At 49.6% G+C, this 17,893-nt stretch overlaps 2 protein-coding genes across 7 annotated transcripts in view; both read left to right on the plus strand.

Moving 5' to 3' along the window:
• Positions 1 to 4,953, plus strand: part of AHCYL2 (adenosylhomocysteinase like 2) — a 183,925-nt gene extending 178,972 nt beyond the window's left edge. For all 3 annotated transcript variants that reach the window (XM_074975817.1, XM_074975826.1, XM_074975835.1), the window contains exon 17: positions 2,399 to 4,953. In XM_074975817.1, coding sequence (XP_074831918.1) covers positions 2,399 to 2,405 — 7 coding nt within the window. In that variant the 3' untranslated portion in view covers positions 2,406 to 4,953. The remainder of the gene's footprint in view (positions 1 to 2,398) is intronic.
• Positions 4,954 to 13,001: 8,048 nt separating this feature from the next.
• STRIP2 (striatin interacting protein 2) overlaps positions 13,002 to 17,893 on the plus strand; it is a 76,107-nt gene continuing 71,215 nt past the window's right edge. For 3 of the 4 annotated variants that reach the window (XM_074975873.1, XM_074975866.1, XM_074975848.1), the window contains exon 1: positions 13,002 to 13,156. In XM_074975873.1, the coding sequence (XP_074831974.1) occupies positions 13,043 to 13,156 (114 nt within the window). In that variant the 5' untranslated portion in view covers positions 13,002 to 13,042. Of the gene's footprint in view, positions 13,157 to 14,143; positions 14,231 to 17,893 lie in introns of those variants that run through there. The other variant, XM_074975855.1, reaches the window with a different exon arrangement.

Below are 17,893 nucleotides of genomic sequence, written 5' to 3' on the forward strand. Positions count from 1 at the left end.
GGGATGGAGATTCCACCACCTCTCTTGGTAACGCGTTCCAGTGCTTCACCACCCACCTGGTGAAACAGTTCTTCGTAATATCCAACCTACACCTCTCCCTCTGTAACTTCAGACCATTGCTCCTTGTTCTGCCATCTGTCACCATTGAAATTCCCCAGTAAATCAAGACTTGATAAAAAAAAATGGTGGGACAGAACGAAGGCGTTCAGACCATGCACAATTGGCTCTGCCATGTACAACACTGTGTGAAATGAGGCAGCCTCTTCTGTCTGGCAGAAACTCTCATCCTGCAGTGGCAAATCATCCAGCCAACTCAAACGACCAATTATGTTTAAACCCAAGAGGCACAAAATGGAACAAAGCAGCATTTCTGCCAGTGACCCTGGGGGAGCATTTCTGGTGGCAAGACTCTTGGTAGGGAAAAGACATGAGTCCTGGAACCCCAGCTACTGCACGGTGGGCTAGACTGCCATATTGACGTGCCTAACTCCCATTTGTGCCTTTGGAAACTTATCTGCTTGTGTTTGGAGTCTATTGTTCTGTCTGCCTTGCTTTGTCATCACGTGAGGCCAGGCCTGTCTTTCTCAGAGGCTGTACAGATCTGAATATGTTGACAGTGCTCAGTAAAAAAAAAAAAAAGAAGGTTGTTTTATGAGACCTCAGATCATTTCTCTTCTGGGTCAAACTGCAGGTTTTACCTCCCTGGTCCAGCACCCTTAGGACCTGAGGGGTCCCGAACGAGGGAATTTGCCTACCCACGGAAAGTCAGGCCTCTGGGGTGTCAGCCTGCTGGGCACACTCCCCTCCTGGCTACTGGCCCACTTCCTACCTACATGCTGCAGGGGGGTGGGAGGGGAGGGCGGGGGCACCGCACCTGACCCAGCTCTCCATGGTGGGGCTGCCACCGGAGGGGGAAGCGCAGGCTCTGCTGCCTGCCTGTCCGCCTGGCTCCCAGCTGCAGCCCTGCAGATGGGGATCCCTACCACCAGCAGGACTCCACTCCCAGCCCTCCCGCCAGCCAGACCAGCTCGGCACCACTGTGAATCTCTGGTCCAGCGACATCCATGGTGCTGCCAGACCACAGATGTTGCCAGACAAGAGAGCTTCAACCTGTATTAGGAAATCTTTGCATTCCTGTGCTCCGGTTTACTGACGGGATGAGAATGGGTTTGAGCTTGCGGAATGGGCCTGTGCCAGGACATACCCTTTGCCTTATGAACCCCAAAACTTAACAGTAATGTACAGTACACAGCCCCTCAGGGCTGAGACAAGCTTTGGACCCTCAGCCCCAAAACACACAATGAATTCTCTTTAGGATGAGAGGTGGGAAAGACCTGCGAAGTGCCACTCTACAAATGTGTTCCCCTCCAACACTAAGTGTCACAAGCTATGGGGCTTCTGCCCTTTCTAGGTCTCGTCAGTCGGAACCATTTGCTGCTGTTCTGTCGAAATTTCCCTTTGCTCATGTTCAGAAATTGGTTTGTTTAGCACCAAGAATGTGCTGGGTATTGACCAAAGTGCTTACAACAGCCAGGGATACAGAGAAGTTAGGGTAGTAGGAGTCACACTTGAAAGGCAAGGGGTGCAACTTCCAAAAACTTCAAAATTCCCTATTATTAAGCTCTTAGGTTGGTGGACTTTATAGCGAGACGGGACCACAGTGTCATCTAGTATGACCTCCTGCATAACCCAGGCCACAAATTTCCCCCAGGATGTCTGTATTGCATCCAGTAACTTGTGTTTGACTGAAGCATCTCTTCCAGAAAGGCAGCCAGTCCTGATGTGAAGGCACAGAGAGACTCCACCCTTGGTGCTCTGAATGTTTCTGGCATTATCTTCTACCATTGGCTCCTATTTGCCTTTCTCTGCTATGTTACAGAGCCCTGTAGTAATTTAGTCTTCCCAAAAGTGCACTCCTACACAGCAATCAAGTCATCTCTGTCTTCTGTTTGATAAACTAACAGACTGCGCTCTTTCGGTCTCTCGCTGTAGAGCATTTTCTCCGGCTCTGAAATCATTTTGGTTCTTTCCTGCATTGTTTCCAATTTTTAAACCATCTGTTCCATAAGCTTTTCAGTCAGGTCACTACAAGTCAGTGAGACTTAGGTTCTTCTAAAAATTGTACCACTGGTCTGCGATGTTCAGGCAAAGTCAAAGGGCCTTGCTGGTGAGCACAAGATGTCTAAATTTGAGGCAGTGAATCATAGAATCCTAGGGCTGGAAGGGACCTTAGAAGGTCATCTAGTCCAGCCCCCTGCCTAAAGCAGGATCAAAATCTATTTACCCCAGATCCCTAAATGGCCCTCTTGAGGACTGAACATAACCCTGCATTTAGCAGGCCACTCCCAGTTCTATATGCTGTGACTAACTGAGGCCATTGTTTCTTATCTTTTTGCAGGTATTGAGTTTCTGCAGCTGCAATCAGAAGTACGGAACAAGAACCCCCAGCCTTTTCTCAACCATTGTACAGGATGAAACAGTACAAGCTTCTGAAATCAGAACTGGGCTTGCTCATAGTAGACAGTGTGTTAGGTTATTTATTTATTAAACTAGAGTACTGTACGTGCGGCCTCTGCCAATGGTGTTTTTTACTGCCAGGGGACTGTGAGACAGTTGATTTTTGTTTTTTGGGGGGGTGGGGAGCAAAGGGGGAAAGAAGAATCTGGCTGACTTATTTTGTTGCAAAGTATCTGTTGGCTTCAAGTAATCCATGATCACTGTCTGTTTATTGTAATCTACAGGACAATGCATGAGGCGAGATTTGAGATCAGACTTCAAGCTTGCACATTACTTTAGTACCTTAATGTCTAGGACCTTAATTTCAAGGTTGCACATTTCCTTTGTACCTTAACATTTCTTCAATGGAAGCACAGCCTGGGGCAGTCCCCAGAACTGTCCGTCTGTCGGTTGGCAGGGCAGGAGGCTTCCTGTTGTTTTGTTTCCATGCCATTTTAAAATGAAGCTAGCACAAGCCTGTTTGCTCTAGACATGGCTGATGAGACTGGCACCGCCTTAGTAGTGAAACACTAACTCTCCCCAGCAGCCACTTGGAAAAACTCTTCAATTCCACTGACGGCGCCAGGACAGGCTTTGGCGATGAGTCAAAAGGAATTTGCCTCAGCACTGTGGGAAGCTGTAACCAAGAGTCCACCCCATAGCCGGAGTTAGGAACCCATGAGGCAGAGATGCGCCCACTCTAAAGCAGTCAGTGAGGGGCGCAGCAGGGTTCACACCCGCCGACTGAGACCCAATGTACCCTCCGTTCTTCAGCAACTTGGCAGTATTTCTCTGCAGGATCTGAGCAGTGCCAACGTTTCACAGTTCAACCAAAGCTATATTTCTCCTGGAGCAGGTGCGTGGCACCTTCTGCTCACGCTTGTGGAAGAGCCTTGCAACTTTGCCGCCAGATGCTGCTGACATTTGAAGGCAGCTCCTCAAGAGGACACTCAGAAGCTTGCTGATTACGCTGCTGCAGAATCATGCAGTAAAACAGATTAGGTCTGAGGACTGTTTGTGACACAATCCTTCCCCCAGCTGGTGTTTCAGTCCTCTCTGGAAGTGACTTCTGTGTACAAAAGCACCTGATCCTGGGAGATGCTTCCCAGACTCGCAGTGCCAGAGCTGGTCAAGGCTTATTTTCAAATATTCATTTATTTAGTGAATGAATTCTAGGGCATTTTATTTGGATTTATCAGCACCAGTAATTATCCTGAGTAGTTACCAGAGAGTATGCTCTATCCTGAGATCTAGGTGTCGTAAGTAGAGTCCAGACTGTCACATTAGAATCTTGTCAAGCCTGGGTGTATTAGTCAGAACTGATGGAAGATAAAAATTCTTTGGTTACTTGTTTTAGCCCATGATATCCTGTCTGGATGTTGCAGGCGCACGTATCAAAGAAATAATTAAAGTTGCCCAGCAGAATCATTGAAGACATCTTCCTTTTGAAAAATTTCAAGCACTTCAAGTTGTACTTACCAAACTTCCACTAGAGGCATAATCCTAGCAGCCTCGGCTGCTATATACCGTGCTCTTCACCAGGGTAACTGAGCACCTGATCATGTGAGGATCCTTGTTTTGCCTTCTTTGGATCCTTGGCCACTATGATTGGGAGTGGTTCCACTGTGGCTATGTTTGCTCACACGCAAAGACAGAGATCGCGGCCTACAGGCAAGTCACAGAATCATCAAAATTAGACATGGAGACCACCTCTTGGGTCAGCTTGTCCAATGTCATAATTGTTCCTACAGACTATTTTCTAGTACACTGTTCAGTCCAATTTTCAACCTCCAAAGGGATGGAGCTGTTGGCAGAAAGTTGTAAACAACTTACTGGAAATTTTATGAGGCCGTGTCTGAGAGAGGCAACATAGAATAATCCCCAGTTATGTATCAATTAACCTTCAACCCTTTGTGGATTTTATTCAGGTCCTGAGATTTTTGGAAGAGACCACTGATTTATGGTTAAGATGCAAGTAGCAGGTATCACTTGTATTACTTGTCCATTCTGCAGCTACCCGCCATCCCTTTGGTTGTTTATAGATACATGGGGTGAAATCCTGGTCAATGGAACTCAGTGGTAAAACTCCCTTTGACTTCAGCAGGGCCAGAATTTCATGCTTGGACTGTACTGCCTGAACAGTGTCTCTTTCCGGGCAGAAGTCCCAGGAATTTATTTGCCCCATAGCTCTTCACGTTCTGGGCGTAGGTGGACTGCACATGTGGCCAAGGGTAAAGTGGAAAGACTTCTTTAAAGGGAGGCAGTTCTCTTCTGTGTAGTCAACCAGTCTCAGGACCACTTCCCAGCAGCCAGGAGCTGGGGGATGTGCACCGTGTGTCTTTGACTTAATCTGGATGGTTATCTTGGAGCTCTTGTGGGATCCATGCCCATGGATGTGGACGAGGGTCCTGTATCCGACACCTCCATCTGCTGGTTGTCACGTGGTTATGCCCGTCACATGAACCTGCTCGTTAGACAAACGCTGGGCATCAGCTCTGGCTGTGCGCTTGCATCGTACCTCCTGACCTGAGTACAGCCCTACTGCGAGCAGTGCAGTGTTCACAAAGTTGTTGTACGCTTACTGAGCGTTCCCAGGCTAACACCACAATGCTGGTTTGAAATCTGATAGCAAAGCACAGCCTTAGCTATGGGTATCTTAGGACACCATCGGTATCTTATTTTTCCATGCACTCTATCAATGAGCTGGGACAGAGGGTGTGAATGTTCCAAACAAGCTCCTCCTTTCATTGGTCACTGGAGAATGTTGAATAAAGACTGCCACACTTCCTACTGAGTTAGCTCTGCAGAAGTACAATGGCATGGCTGAGTATGCCCCGGGCCGACAGAGACAGTCCTTGCTTAACATGAACTGGCTTCACTTGCGTGTCGGGGGAAGGGTCAGCGTTTCTTAAACTTTTTGAGACCACGGAAGACCAATCAATCGTCTTTTTAGTGCAGAACACCTATGAAAATTGCATTTAAAGAATTGTTGTCAGACCAAGAAACCCAAATGCGCAGCAGCATACTCAACAAAACCAAAATGAAGTAATTTAATCAGGTGTCGGAGCAATGAAGAAGTAATGTTGTGTCTGGTTTTAATAGCAGAAGATATAGACCATCAGTGTATTTTTCCAGCCACTCATGGCACACCTGTGAGTGGTCCATGGATGCATGTTAAGAAACACTGGGCTAGGAGATCACAGCAATATAAAGTGTGGCCTGTGACTACTCTTTCCCTTTGGGTAACGACACATCCTCAGAGACTGCAGGTCCCTGCGTGCGTTGCTGCTCTGAACCAGGTGGAGCATTGCAAACTGGGAGGCACAGCCCTTGTGCTTTACAGAAAGGGAGCATTGTGACCAGCTCCAGCTGGCCGGTGCTGGCGGGGATCAATTGGACACTTCTTCACTGAACATGCGAGAACACCTCTGAGCTTCCTCTGAAAGCTGGTTAGACTGGGCAGCCAACTGGCACAGCAGCGGTACCAGCCTTCTCTTCCCTTCTGCTTTGTGTGGAAGGTGACGACGTTAGCCTGTCACTGTTCTATGGCGTGAACCAATTAGGAAATGCAGCTGAGGGTCACGGGTTGATCCAAGCACACTTTGGAAAAATGGGGTCAGAAATAAGGCTGAATCTGCCCCCAGGAAAATAACCATTCCATCAGCTGACCTGACGATGCATCTCATAAGGGTCACTTGGCTATTCCATGACTGTCACTAGTGTAGCATGTGGTGGTGCTGTCTTCATCGGTGAATTTCTTTGTGCTGATTTTTCAACTCCTTTTATCTTCAGTGTAGCTAGAAGAAGAAGAAAATCATTCTATAAATGACTTTTCTCCCCCTCTGATCTTTTACAGATTTTCTCCATGTTGCTCTGCCTTTTGTAAGCTTTCTTGCTTGCTTGGCTTTTCCTGATCAATCTGGAATCATACTCACCACGATCATCTCGAAATTAAGTGTAATGGTTTTTTTTTAAATGTAACAGGTTTTTGTTTTTTTGTTTTTTTTTTTAATATTAGGAAGTGGAGATAGGCAACACCAGCAAAATCTTATAAGGAAAATAATTGTTCTGAACTTTAGAAACCAGGAAAAATAATCATCTGTCATAATTCTACAGTAAGGAAGTCAAAACTGAGAATATAACCTTTTCAAAAGGATGTTTTAAATATTAATGTCTGAGTGATTGTATTAGATCAGCAATAAAGACTCTGTAATCTCAAAACACAAATAAAATGTTGCAAAATTAAATTGGCCTCTGGACTGTGTCCATGTGGTAGGCCCTGTCAATGGTTGGAAACAGAATGCTGTGGTACAGAGACAGACGCAAACTTCCTCTAGCTCTTGTGACAACCAGGAAATCAGATGTACCTGTCCTCATGTCTGAAGTTTCCATTTGGTATTTGTCAGGCTACAAGCTAAAATAGCTGCACCAATAATCTTAATGCCTATGTTGGCCACTAATGTTCTCATCTAGCCTTTAAGTGCTTCCAGTGCCCGTTTCTTAAAGGTGTTGTCATGGTCCGCTCATTCCTAAATGTAACCAGTCACTTCAGCTTTGCCTCTGCCAGGGGTTAAAGCTGTGCACTACCCACATACTGTAGTGCCAATTCTAGTGGATTTGTAAAAAACTTTAGCTGTTGAAAACTGCAGAATCCTTTCCTGGGTTACCAGGATTGAGCTTCCGGGCACATACCTTTTCCCTGGCTTTCATTGTCTCAGACATTCTGTGCCCCAATTGTTACACATCCAGTTCCATCCTCTGAAGTGTGTGGAGTTTCCATCCAGACTGATTTCATGGAGGATCTGCCTTGAGTTGGAGGCCCATCTATATCTCTCCTTAATTTCCAATCTGGGTGCACTGGGGGTACCTATCCCATGATACCATCTCTGTCACACAGACAGCACCATAGGCATGTGGGGTGCTTTGCAAATGAAAATGATGACTACCTGCTCCAAGGAGCTTGCAATTAAATTGGACCATCACAAACAAAAGATGTGGGGTATGAGAAAACGAGGGTGGCAGCAGCCAGGTCAGAGAGATTCACACAGTTAAGTCACAGCAATGCCTTTGGAGGGTTCATTGTTTTACAGAATTCATGGGGAGATACTGGCCCTCAACAGCGGGGAGTGCTGCAGAGGAATGCAGCTGAGTTTTTGTAATAGTAATCTTGCCTTTTCTGGAGAATGTTGGTGTAATTGGAAAACAGCACAATGCAAATTGGGAAAATCATCGTAACTCAAAATTGCCTGGTCAGCTTTTGTCCAAAATTTGCAGAAACCTTCTCCCTGGCTATCAGGGTGGGTTTGGCAATTCTCAGGCCAAAGAAGTTCTCCAAGCCAAAGTTAGAGTTGTTCTGTACTGAACTGCTGATGGCAACCTTAATGCAGCCCACAGCTGTCTCTGTAAAGATGGCCTGTGAGTGCCCAAGTTTTCCACTCCCTATGTCTTTTGCAGAGTGACTGGAATTATTCTGTAATGTAGCTGGAAAAATTGTTTTGGTAACAGGCTGCTTAGATTTTCTCCTGTCCCTGCTGTGTCCTTGGTGAAAACAAACTAAATTATGTCTGGAAAAAAAAACATTATCTTGTTTTGCTTTCATTCTGTTGCCTCCCTTCCCAGCCCTTTTGCAAAACAAACCCTATTTACACAAGACCCAGAAAGACAAGAGGCAAATACAGATTAAAAAGGGTGAGATGTCTACCAGAATGAATAGAAAAACCAATCGCCATTTTGAAACACAAAGTCAGATCACTCCTGGCTGATGGCTGGAATGGAGTGAGATGAGATCACGGGCAGAGAACTACAGGCAGGTTTCTGCCTGGTGGGACAGCTGATCAGGACACGCAATTTGCACAGGCCGATGGATAATCAGTCTTGGGATGGTCCTTATCAAGCATTAAGAAACCTTTTCACCTAGCAGTACTTTAACTAAACTGCAGCTCTGGTTGGTGAGAAGTGTATGGAAAGAAGGTACCATGCCCTTGCAGGAAGTCTTTCAGAAGTAACGTGGAGACTTCATGGAGAGAGAGCCCACAATTCCCTGAGAAATTCCATGAGGCACTGTCCGCCAAAGCTAGCCCTCCATAGCTCATCGGACCAGAGAGGCTCTTTGTCTTTTCTGAGCGATTTTCAAAAGCTGGAGCTAAGCTGACCAGTCCTCCTCCGTGCGTAGAGGTGATGTCTGATGCACAGACGGAGGAAAGGGACGAGGAGGGTAGTGGTGAAAGTGAAGATCAGATGCTGCTGATGTCTGAGTATGTTGCATCTCTAGAGAACTCTCAGATACATAAAAATCCTCTGCAACCACCCATCACCTCCGTAAGGCCTGTCTCTCAAACACTGCCCCAAATCATTACCAAGGTGGACAGGTGGTAAACTCTCTATCTGCGTCATTGTAATTTCAACCTTCTTGGGTTCGTCTATACTAGCCAGCTACTTTGAAGTAGCTGGCACAACATCGAAATAGTATGCGTTGCGTCTACACGTGCTGTGAGCTATTTCAATGTTGAAATAGACTTTAGGCGGTGAGACGTTGAAATTGCTATTCCTATCCGAAGATGGGAATAGCGCCCTACTTCGACGTTGAATGTCGAAGTAGGGTGTGTGTAGACGATCCACAACCCTCTACTTCGAAATTGCGGGCTCCTCCATGGCAGCCATCAGCTGAGGGGTTGAGAGACGCTCTGTCCAGCCCCTGCGGGGCTCTATGGTCGCCGTGTGCAGCAGCCCTGAGCCCAGGGCTTCTGGATGCTGTGTGTGCAGGGTCTGCAGCCGGTTGTCAGCTCTGTGGATCTCGTGCTGTGCAGGCCGTGTGTGTCTGGGAGGGGCCCTTTAAGGGAGCAGCTTGGGGCTTTGCTGGCCCCTTACTTTGACGGGGAGCGCTTGTGTGTGTGGATGCTCCGCATTTCCTTCCGGGGCGGCTCCTTTCGACATTCTCCATTACTACTTCGACGTCGAATGTTGATGGCACCAGCCCTGGAGGATGTGTAGATGATACGTGTCGAAGTAGCCTATTTCGATGTTCTTATGTCTAAACAGGCAACTTTGACGTGGTGTGCTAGTGTAGACGTAGCCCTTATGTCTGTAGTTCCTTTAGCACCCCAAGCTCGAGAGTGTTTGAACATCTTCCCAACACTGTCCCAAGTGGTGAGGGAGTGACCAATCACTAGAATGAACATGAGCTGGAGAACATTCAGCTTTACTGGGCATGGGAAGACGTGGTTTGCTGGCTCAGCAAAATTGACATCCCCTTATGCTCAGATCCAGATGAGGGATTTTAAATCCCCTCTCCTACCTGGCAGGTGAGTCCTTTCAGCACCAGGCTATAGCATGGTTATGTGGTCATACCAGACTCAAGAGCTTCTGCAGGAAAGTTTGGGTGCACTCGTTTTACAAAAGGAGCTTTTCTGATTGCTGACAAATTCCAAACATCATTAGAAGGGACCATTTGCTCTGATTTCTGGTTGGCTGGTGACACCAGCAGATCAGGTGTGTGGTGGATGCAGGACAGAATTTGAAGTGGCAGCATTTTAAGGTTTACTAGCACCAGTCACGCTCTCCTCGACTGTGCTGCTGTTTGGATTCAAGCCCCCCAGCTCTCTGCACGAGCAGATAAGAGGCCATATTTATAGCAGGACTTAACCTCTTTCCTCCCAGTGCAGTGAGACCAAGCTGCCAGTGCTACAACTGCCCAGGAGAATGTTACTGCTTCTTTTCAGAGGACTCCCCCAGCCGTCACTTCCTCCCGTTATCGCATTTGCATCCTGCTGGCCCTGGTCTGTGGGTTTCTTTTCACACAGCTGTGGGGGGTGCTTCAGACAAGGGTTGCAGTGTTACTGCACAGGCCTGGAATAGTAGCCCCACCTAGGCATGTGCTTGAGAGATGAAGACCATTGTGGTTTGCCAACAGGAAAGGAAGGGCTTAATTCTGCTCCTGCTGGGCTTTGGGAAACGGATGATGCCTATGAGTGTGATGTGGTTGTAAGCAGCACCAATCTATAAAGGCCAAGCCCTACTCCCTTCCCAGGAACAAGCTAAGCCAGCGATGGGCGACCTCGATGAGTGAGTGGGCCCCTCCTTCAACTCAGTGGGCCACAAAATTGTTGTAACCAAGACAGTCTCCCAGGACAAGATAGTTTTGCTAGATCAGGTTCCCTAACTGCGCCTGTGCCAGTACCCCACTGCGATCACTTGGAAAGGGCTGGAATGTGACATAATCCTCAATATAGTCATTCCTCAGCCACAGAGGGACACTGGCTTCCCCATTACTGATCACATCCAGCACTGTGAAAAATGTCTCCTTTTACAAATGGGGAAACCGAGGCACAGGGCCACAAAGTGACTTCAGTGAATAGTCTATTTCTATTTTCTATTTCTTCAATAACTATTACTGTCCTGCATGTGAATGAAGCAGGGGTGCTTCTCTGAGATGTGGATGAGGCTTTCAGTCCATTCGTAGCTGAGGAGGGTATTTAGACAACAGCTGGAGGCAAGACGCATTTTTAAATCTGCACCCCTGGAAAACTTGCGCACACAAGTCCCAGAGGATTTGAAGAGCTCTTGCCTGCGGCTGATAATTTTCCAGGGAAATTCCACAAAACTGGAGGAATACAAATGCTGTATTGGTATTCAGAAAGGATATGCAGAATGTAGACTTGTTAACCAGACAGCTGTCCTGAGCAAAATAATGGAAAAGCTGATGCAAGAGTCTAGTGATAAAGAATTAATGAACAGGAATATAATTAATGCCATTCAGCATTGTTTGTTTTATGGAGAGATCCTGTCCAACCTAAATTTAATTCTTTGGGATTAGAAAGTAGATGTAACATACCTGGACTTCTGAAAGGTGTTTGACTTAGTACTACACAACATTCTTATAAAATGAGCACAGTCTCAATGCAGCACATGCTACCTGTAGTAAGGACTGGCTAATGAAGCTCAGAATGTCATCAACTGGGGCTGTTTGTAGTAGGGTTTTCCAGGAATCAGTATTTGGCCTGCTGCCATGCAATATTTTCAGCAGTGCTCTGGAAGGAAACATAACATTGCTGCTGATAAAATTAGCGGATGACACAAAGATTGGCTGAGTAGCCCAAGAGGACAGGCATTCATACCAAGTGAAAAATGGGTTTTAATACTTTCCGCAGTAATGGTATGGACTTTGGAAGAAGGAATGGAGCCTGTGCTCCAGAGTGGTGGATGTGATCCTGGAAAGCCATCTCTGAAAAGGGTGTAGAAGTCATAATGGACAAGTGTCTGAACCTGAATTTTCAGTGTGGTGGTGCCATGGCAAAGCGGGAGAGTGTGATCCTCAGATCTAGAACAGTGTAGAATGTGTAATGAAAGAGACACAAATCTTAATATGGGGGTGTGACTAGGGAAGTGGTGAATTCTCCCTCCCTTGGTATCTTCAGCTCATGCCTGGCAAAAAGCTTTGTCAAACACAAGTGACGGGGCTCAGCTGATTGGTGACTGGGGTGAAGTTAATAGCTGGTGAGGTGGAGGTTACTTCAGATGATCTTGTGATCCTTTCTGGCCTTAAAAACTCAGCTGTGCCCAAGGACATATAAACAAGTCCTGTGACACCTTACAGATGAACAGATTTGCTGGAGCATGAACTTTCCTGAACAAAGACCTGTTTCGTCAGATGCATGCGGGTGGATTCCAGAAGCAGAGTCTTTGCCTGGGGAAAGCTTATGCTCCAAAAATGTGTTAGTCTCCAAGGTGCCACAGCCGGTCTTGTTGTTTTGGGGGAAACAGACTAACAGGGTTACCCCTCTGATACAAGGACATACAGAAAATCGCCTGCAGACCCCATGAGTTACCCCACTGGCTGGATGGCAGGGCAGGTAAACATATTCAGCCTTACCCTAAGTGAGCAGGTTGAGCCGTGAAAGGTGCAGGCCCTGTGCCGTCTGTGGTCTTGTGGCAGGAGTGGGGGAAAAATCACCTGGGTCACGTGGACTGAAGTTGCTGCTCATCCACTCCTATCCACCGGCTGGGAGGCGCTTTTAGGTTCCACCCCAGAGGCAGCTGCTGCCAAGGCACAGGCTGAGTCCCTGCGGCTCCCGAGGCGTCGGGGACCCCCTTTCCCAGGCGCAGCGCTGCGGCCACAAGGGCGAAAGGGCTTCCCGGGGCGGGCCTGGAGCTTTGCCCCCCCTTCCGCTGGCCCCGACGTGCGCCTCATCGCCCGGGGAGAGACCCCTGCTCTGCAGTGGCTACGCCTCTGACTCCCCACTTCGGGCCGTTGCACCCCGGCCCAGCTGCAGCCCAGCCTCCGCCCTTCCCCGGGGTCCCATCACCCCCTCCGCTGTCCTCCCCGGCGGGCGGCGGCCCCCCCGAGCTCCCACCCACGTGGCCCCGGTTGTAACTCTGGCGAGTCCCTCTCCCACAGCGCCGCCCCAGCGGCCAATCAGCACCTGTGGGTGTGGCCCTCCCGGGGCAGCCAGCCAATGGGGGCCGTGGGGGTGTGGCGAGCCCCGGGGCACGGGGCTCAGCCCGCACGTGCTGGGGCGGGAGCGGCGAGGGGCGCAGCCGGCCCGGGCGCATGGAGGAGGCGGGCGGCGCTGTGCCCGGGGACGGGGCGCCCGGCAAGGGAAGGCCGCTGCAGTCCCCGGCCAAGGGGCGGGAGCTGTTCAGGAGCCAGCGGAAGGAGTCCGAGGTGAGGGGGCCCGGCCCGGCCCAGGGGGTCCCGGGGCCGTTCTTAGCCTCCTGCCCTGTGCTCGCAGCCGCCTGCGGGGCGGGCTCCGGCCGGGCTCCGCGACAGGTGCCTGGGTCGCTCCGCGGCCATGCGGTGGTGTCGGGGGGTGGGGCCCGGGCCGCGTCTGCCCGGCCGGGGCCGGTGCTGCGGGTGGGTCGGTTGGTTAACTTGGGGCCGCTCCAGCTCCGGGCTGCGCGGCCCGGCTCAGTTTACACCCTCCTCTCCCCGGGCCGGGACGTACGGGAGCAGCTGGCGCCGGGCGGGGCCGGGGGTCCCTCCCCGGCTAAGGGCAGCGCCTGCTGCTCTGCGCTCCCCAGCCCGGCTGGAGCCTCCGCGCCCCGCCAGCCCGCCGCGTTTGTCCAGGGGGCGCTGGAGACCGAAGGGAGGGGGCTTGCGGGCCCTTCCCCCGCCTGGGGGACCAGCGCTGCCCCGCACCCCCGTCTGCCTGGAGAGACTTTGCTACCCGGGAGGCTGTTTTCCTCCTCGAACCCCCGACACTGCCTGGGCTGGGGCCTGGGATGGTGGGTGGAGGTGGCAACCAGAGGTGCCCCGGGCTTTGTGGCACCTGCTGTGTAAGGATCCTCCCAGGGCGGGAGACTGGCCAGCAAGGTGGGAACATTCTGCCAGCCCCCGGGGGCTGCTCTGGCCACGCCTTGCGCGGGGGCTACCTCGCCCCTGAGGCACTTGGAGTTTTGTGGAAGTCCATCCCTGGTCCAGCGTCTGAGCGCCACCGGCTCCTGCGTTCCTGGAGTGCAGCCGGCAGCTGCCCAGCACTGTGCAGAGAGGTCGCCAAAGTCCCCGGTCTGTCCCGGATTCCCTGAGGCAGAGGAGCAGTCGCTAGCTGGCAGAGATTAGGAGCCAGCCCTTTTATCCCTGGTGATTTCATAATCGTTCGGTGCGGGGTTTCTTCCACCTTCCTCCGAAGCATCTGGCTCTGGCAGTTGGAGAGATGATGCTGATGAGATGGATGCTGAATATCCTCTGGTTGGGAAATTTCTACCTTGCTCGTTAGCGATATTAACGCTTGGCTGCATGGTAGGTGGGGAGACAGTTTCTGCCTCTAAGAGTTTTGCCTTCTGACAGGGCCCCGGGGGGGATGCAGAGAGGCAGGATGCATTGACTGGAGTCAGGGGCTTACAAGCCCTGCCTGCTGTGTTGTGTTAGAGCGTCGGTTTAAAAGGTATCAAAACAAAAAGCAGTCAAGTAGCACTTTAAAGACTAGCAAAATGGTTTATTAGGTGAGCTTTTGTGGGACAGACCCACTTCTTCAGACCATAGCCAGACCAGAACAGACTCAATATTTAAGGCACAGAGAGCCAAAAACAGTAAGCAAGGAGGACAAATCAGAAAAAGATAATCAAGGTGAGCAAATCAGAGCGTGGGGGGGAAGATCAAGAATTAGATTGAGTCAAGTATGCAGACGAGCCCCTATAGTGACTCAGAAAGTTCCCATCACGATTTAAACCATGTGTTAATGTCCCGAATTTGAATATAAAAGCCAGCTTGGCTGTTTCTCTTTCCAAAATGGTGCGATAATTCCTTTTCTGTAACACACATACCTTGAGGTCACTGACAGAATGCCCCATTCCATTAAAATGTTGACTAACTGGTTTGTGGATCTGGAGTGTTTTGATGTCTCTTTTGTGCCCATTGACCCTTTGTCTAAGGGAGTTAGAAGTCTGTCCCATATACAAAGCATCTGGGCATTGTTGGCACATGATGGCATATATGATGTTAGTAGAGGAGCATGAGAAAGTGCCCGTGATTCTGTGAGTAACCTGGTTAGGTCCAGTGATAGTATTTCCTGAGAAGATATGTGGACAAAGCTGGCAGCGGGCTTTGTTGCAGGGAAAGGTTCCAGGACTGGTATTCCTGGGGTATAGACTGAGGCTGTTAGTTTTAAAAAGCAGTCAAGTAGCACTTTAAAGACCAGCAAAATAGTTTACTGGGTCAGCCTTCGTGGGACAGACCCACTTCTTCAGACCACAGCCAGACCAGATAGTGTATAGACTAGCACGGCTTCCTCTCTGTTACGGTTTAAAAGGTAGTGGATTAATGAGAGGGTTGCTGTGGAAAGGATTGTGGGAAGAGGAGGGGTTTGACGGCCAGGGCGTTGCCTGTGGGATGCAGGAGGGCTCCTGTTCCAGCCTGGGAAGTGGAGCGGTGCGTGTGGGAATAAGAACAGGCAGGGGGAGGGGGAGGCTGTGAGATGGTGGAGGGCAGGGCCTCACTGAGGAGGATGAACGGCTGAGCTCGGAGGAGCAAGCTGGGACTGTTCCCTTTCGTGCCGGACAGCTCCGCAAGGCCCTACCAAACTATCTTTTCCAAAGTCCCTTTTCCATTCATTTCCCTCTCAGCCAAAACCTGCTATAACTTCTTAACGTCCTGCCATTTCCAGACGCTTTGCACCTGATGTTCTTCGGGGAATCTATAGCTCTGTCGTGGGGCATCTAATCTCCTGGCTTGCATGTTCTCTTGCACACGAGCCCTGAGCCAGCTCAGGGGAACCTCTTCAGCATGAAATTGTGGTGTGAACGTGTTAGGAGAGAGAGGAACTGAGATGCTGGGGTCAGACCAGCTATATAGCGTGAGCTTAAGGTGTAGCACACAGGTGGACAGAAGGAAGCTGTCTCCACGGCCGGTCTTGTTCCATCGTCTGTAATAGCTTATTGGCACTGCCCTTGCTCTGATGGTTGAATGTGTTAGTTTAAACCATCGCTACCACTTGAGCTTGGCACTGAACATGAGGCAAGAGGTGGTCCTTTGCCAAGGCATGCATGGGCAGATGGTGGAATTCTGGCCTCCATACACAGCATCATTAAATCCTTTTTCTGGTCAAAGGTTGCAGCCCCCTTTTCGGTTTAGCTCTGCATGGCTCAGGGCTCCTTTGCTGGGTGGATTAACATTTGCGGGTTCGAGTACTTAACTAAATTCTTCTGAGGCTTTAACGCTCAGAATGTAGCTTGTGAGTGCTCTGGTTTGGCCTTGCCATGGGTTACTTGCTGCACTGCAAACAGTCAGGCTTTTTAAAGGGGTGAGACCCAAAGTCAGAGCCAGAAGCAGGGCTCTGACAGAGCCAGGGAGTCGAGACGTCTTGGTTCTGGTTTTGGCTCAGGTACTGCCCTGCTTTGTGATCTTAAAAGACCAGGCCCTGGAGCCACAGTGATTCTGCTGGAGCTGGCGGTAAAATGGCCGTTTCTCCCAGATACACGAGGCGCGCTCCTTGCTGGACTTGGCTTATTTTCGTTTACATCCAGAACAAGTGCTCCAGTAATACTGACTGGCACTGAGGGTGTTTACGCTGGCCAGTGTTGGCTTTAGAGGACGGACAGGTAATTAGATACTGGATCTAAAATCCAGTTGTTCAGTCTTCTCCCCTTCCCACTACCACCACGTGCGGCCTCCAAAGCCGTTGGTCAAATTGGGCTTTCTAGCGATTTATCACAGGCCCATCCTTCGACTTGGGTGGAATTTCGCCCACCTAAGGCAGGGCTGAGTTTGGCCTAGTATCTCATGAGCAGCTGCACTTAGGGATGAAGAGTTCACTCCGTTTGAAACAGGGATCCTCAGTGGAGGAGCTAAAAAACGTTGGTTTGTGCCTCCAGCTGTTCTTGAAATGATGTCTGCTAAAATCACACTGGAGTTCAACCAGGGAAATGAGTGAGTGGGACCTCAGAGCGAGTGAATGGAAGAGTTGGGGCCTCGTGACCCTGTTGGGGGGCCTGGCTCGCCCAAGCTAAAGTGTACAGTACCTTCATTCATAGCTCAGTGGTTCTTAAGTAAGGCTGCCTTTTACTCGTGAGTATTTTTAGTGCAGGTCATGGACAGGTCACAGACATGAAGCAAAAGCTCACAGCCTGTGCCCTGCCCGTGACTTGGACTGTATATGCCTGACTAAACCTTGGGGAGATGGGGCGGGGGGCGCAGTGGCCCCAGACTGCCCCACCAACAGCCGGTGTGGCTAGCTCAGGGGCTCCCCGAGCTATTGAGGTGGCTCCCGGGCCAACTGCACCAACAACTGGGACAATTCATAACTCTGGGGTTTGTAATTCTGAGCTTGTACCATACAGTGAAATGACAGACTGTGCGTGACCAATGACCATAGAAAGGGGTTTGAAAATTTGGAGGAAAAACAAAAATTTGGAAAACTTCACAACATTTTGTGTTGGTTATTCATTTGGGCTTAATCCAAAGCCCGGTGAAGTCCATGAATCTGATCACTCTTGTCAATGGGTTTTGCATTAGTTTTGCTCAATTATCCAAAGCGAGCGCTGCCTTGGAAAACTGACCAGACACCTATGGAAGGACCATGGTATTAAACTGCTACCTTGGTATGTTCTTTCTCAGGCAGTTGTCCTGAATATCCTGATGTACAGCTTAGCATCATGGACAATATATTGCTGCCAGGTTTTGAAACTAGATCAGTTCTGTGGGCGTTGTATGAGGAAGATTGTCCATGTGAACTGGTGGGACAAACCTCCTAACACAGAGGTTCTTAAGCTGTGTAGCATCATGGGCATGGAAGCAATGCTGCATTGGATTGGTCGTGCTATGAGGATGGATGATACATGGGTATCAAAGATGGTCTTCTATGGCCAGCTTGCTCGTGGAGAATGCTGTATTGGTGGTCAGTGTAAGTGCTATAAAGTGCTAGTTCAGGACAGATTGTCCTGGTGGCAAACCACTGTACAGGCTCTT

Source organism: Carettochelys insculpta, chromosome 1, assembly GCF_033958435.1.
Source record: "Carettochelys insculpta isolate YL-2023 chromosome 1, ASM3395843v1, whole genome shotgun sequence".
In the NCBI taxonomy this organism is placed as follows: domain Eukaryota; kingdom Metazoa; phylum Chordata; order Testudines; family Carettochelyidae; genus Carettochelys; species Carettochelys insculpta.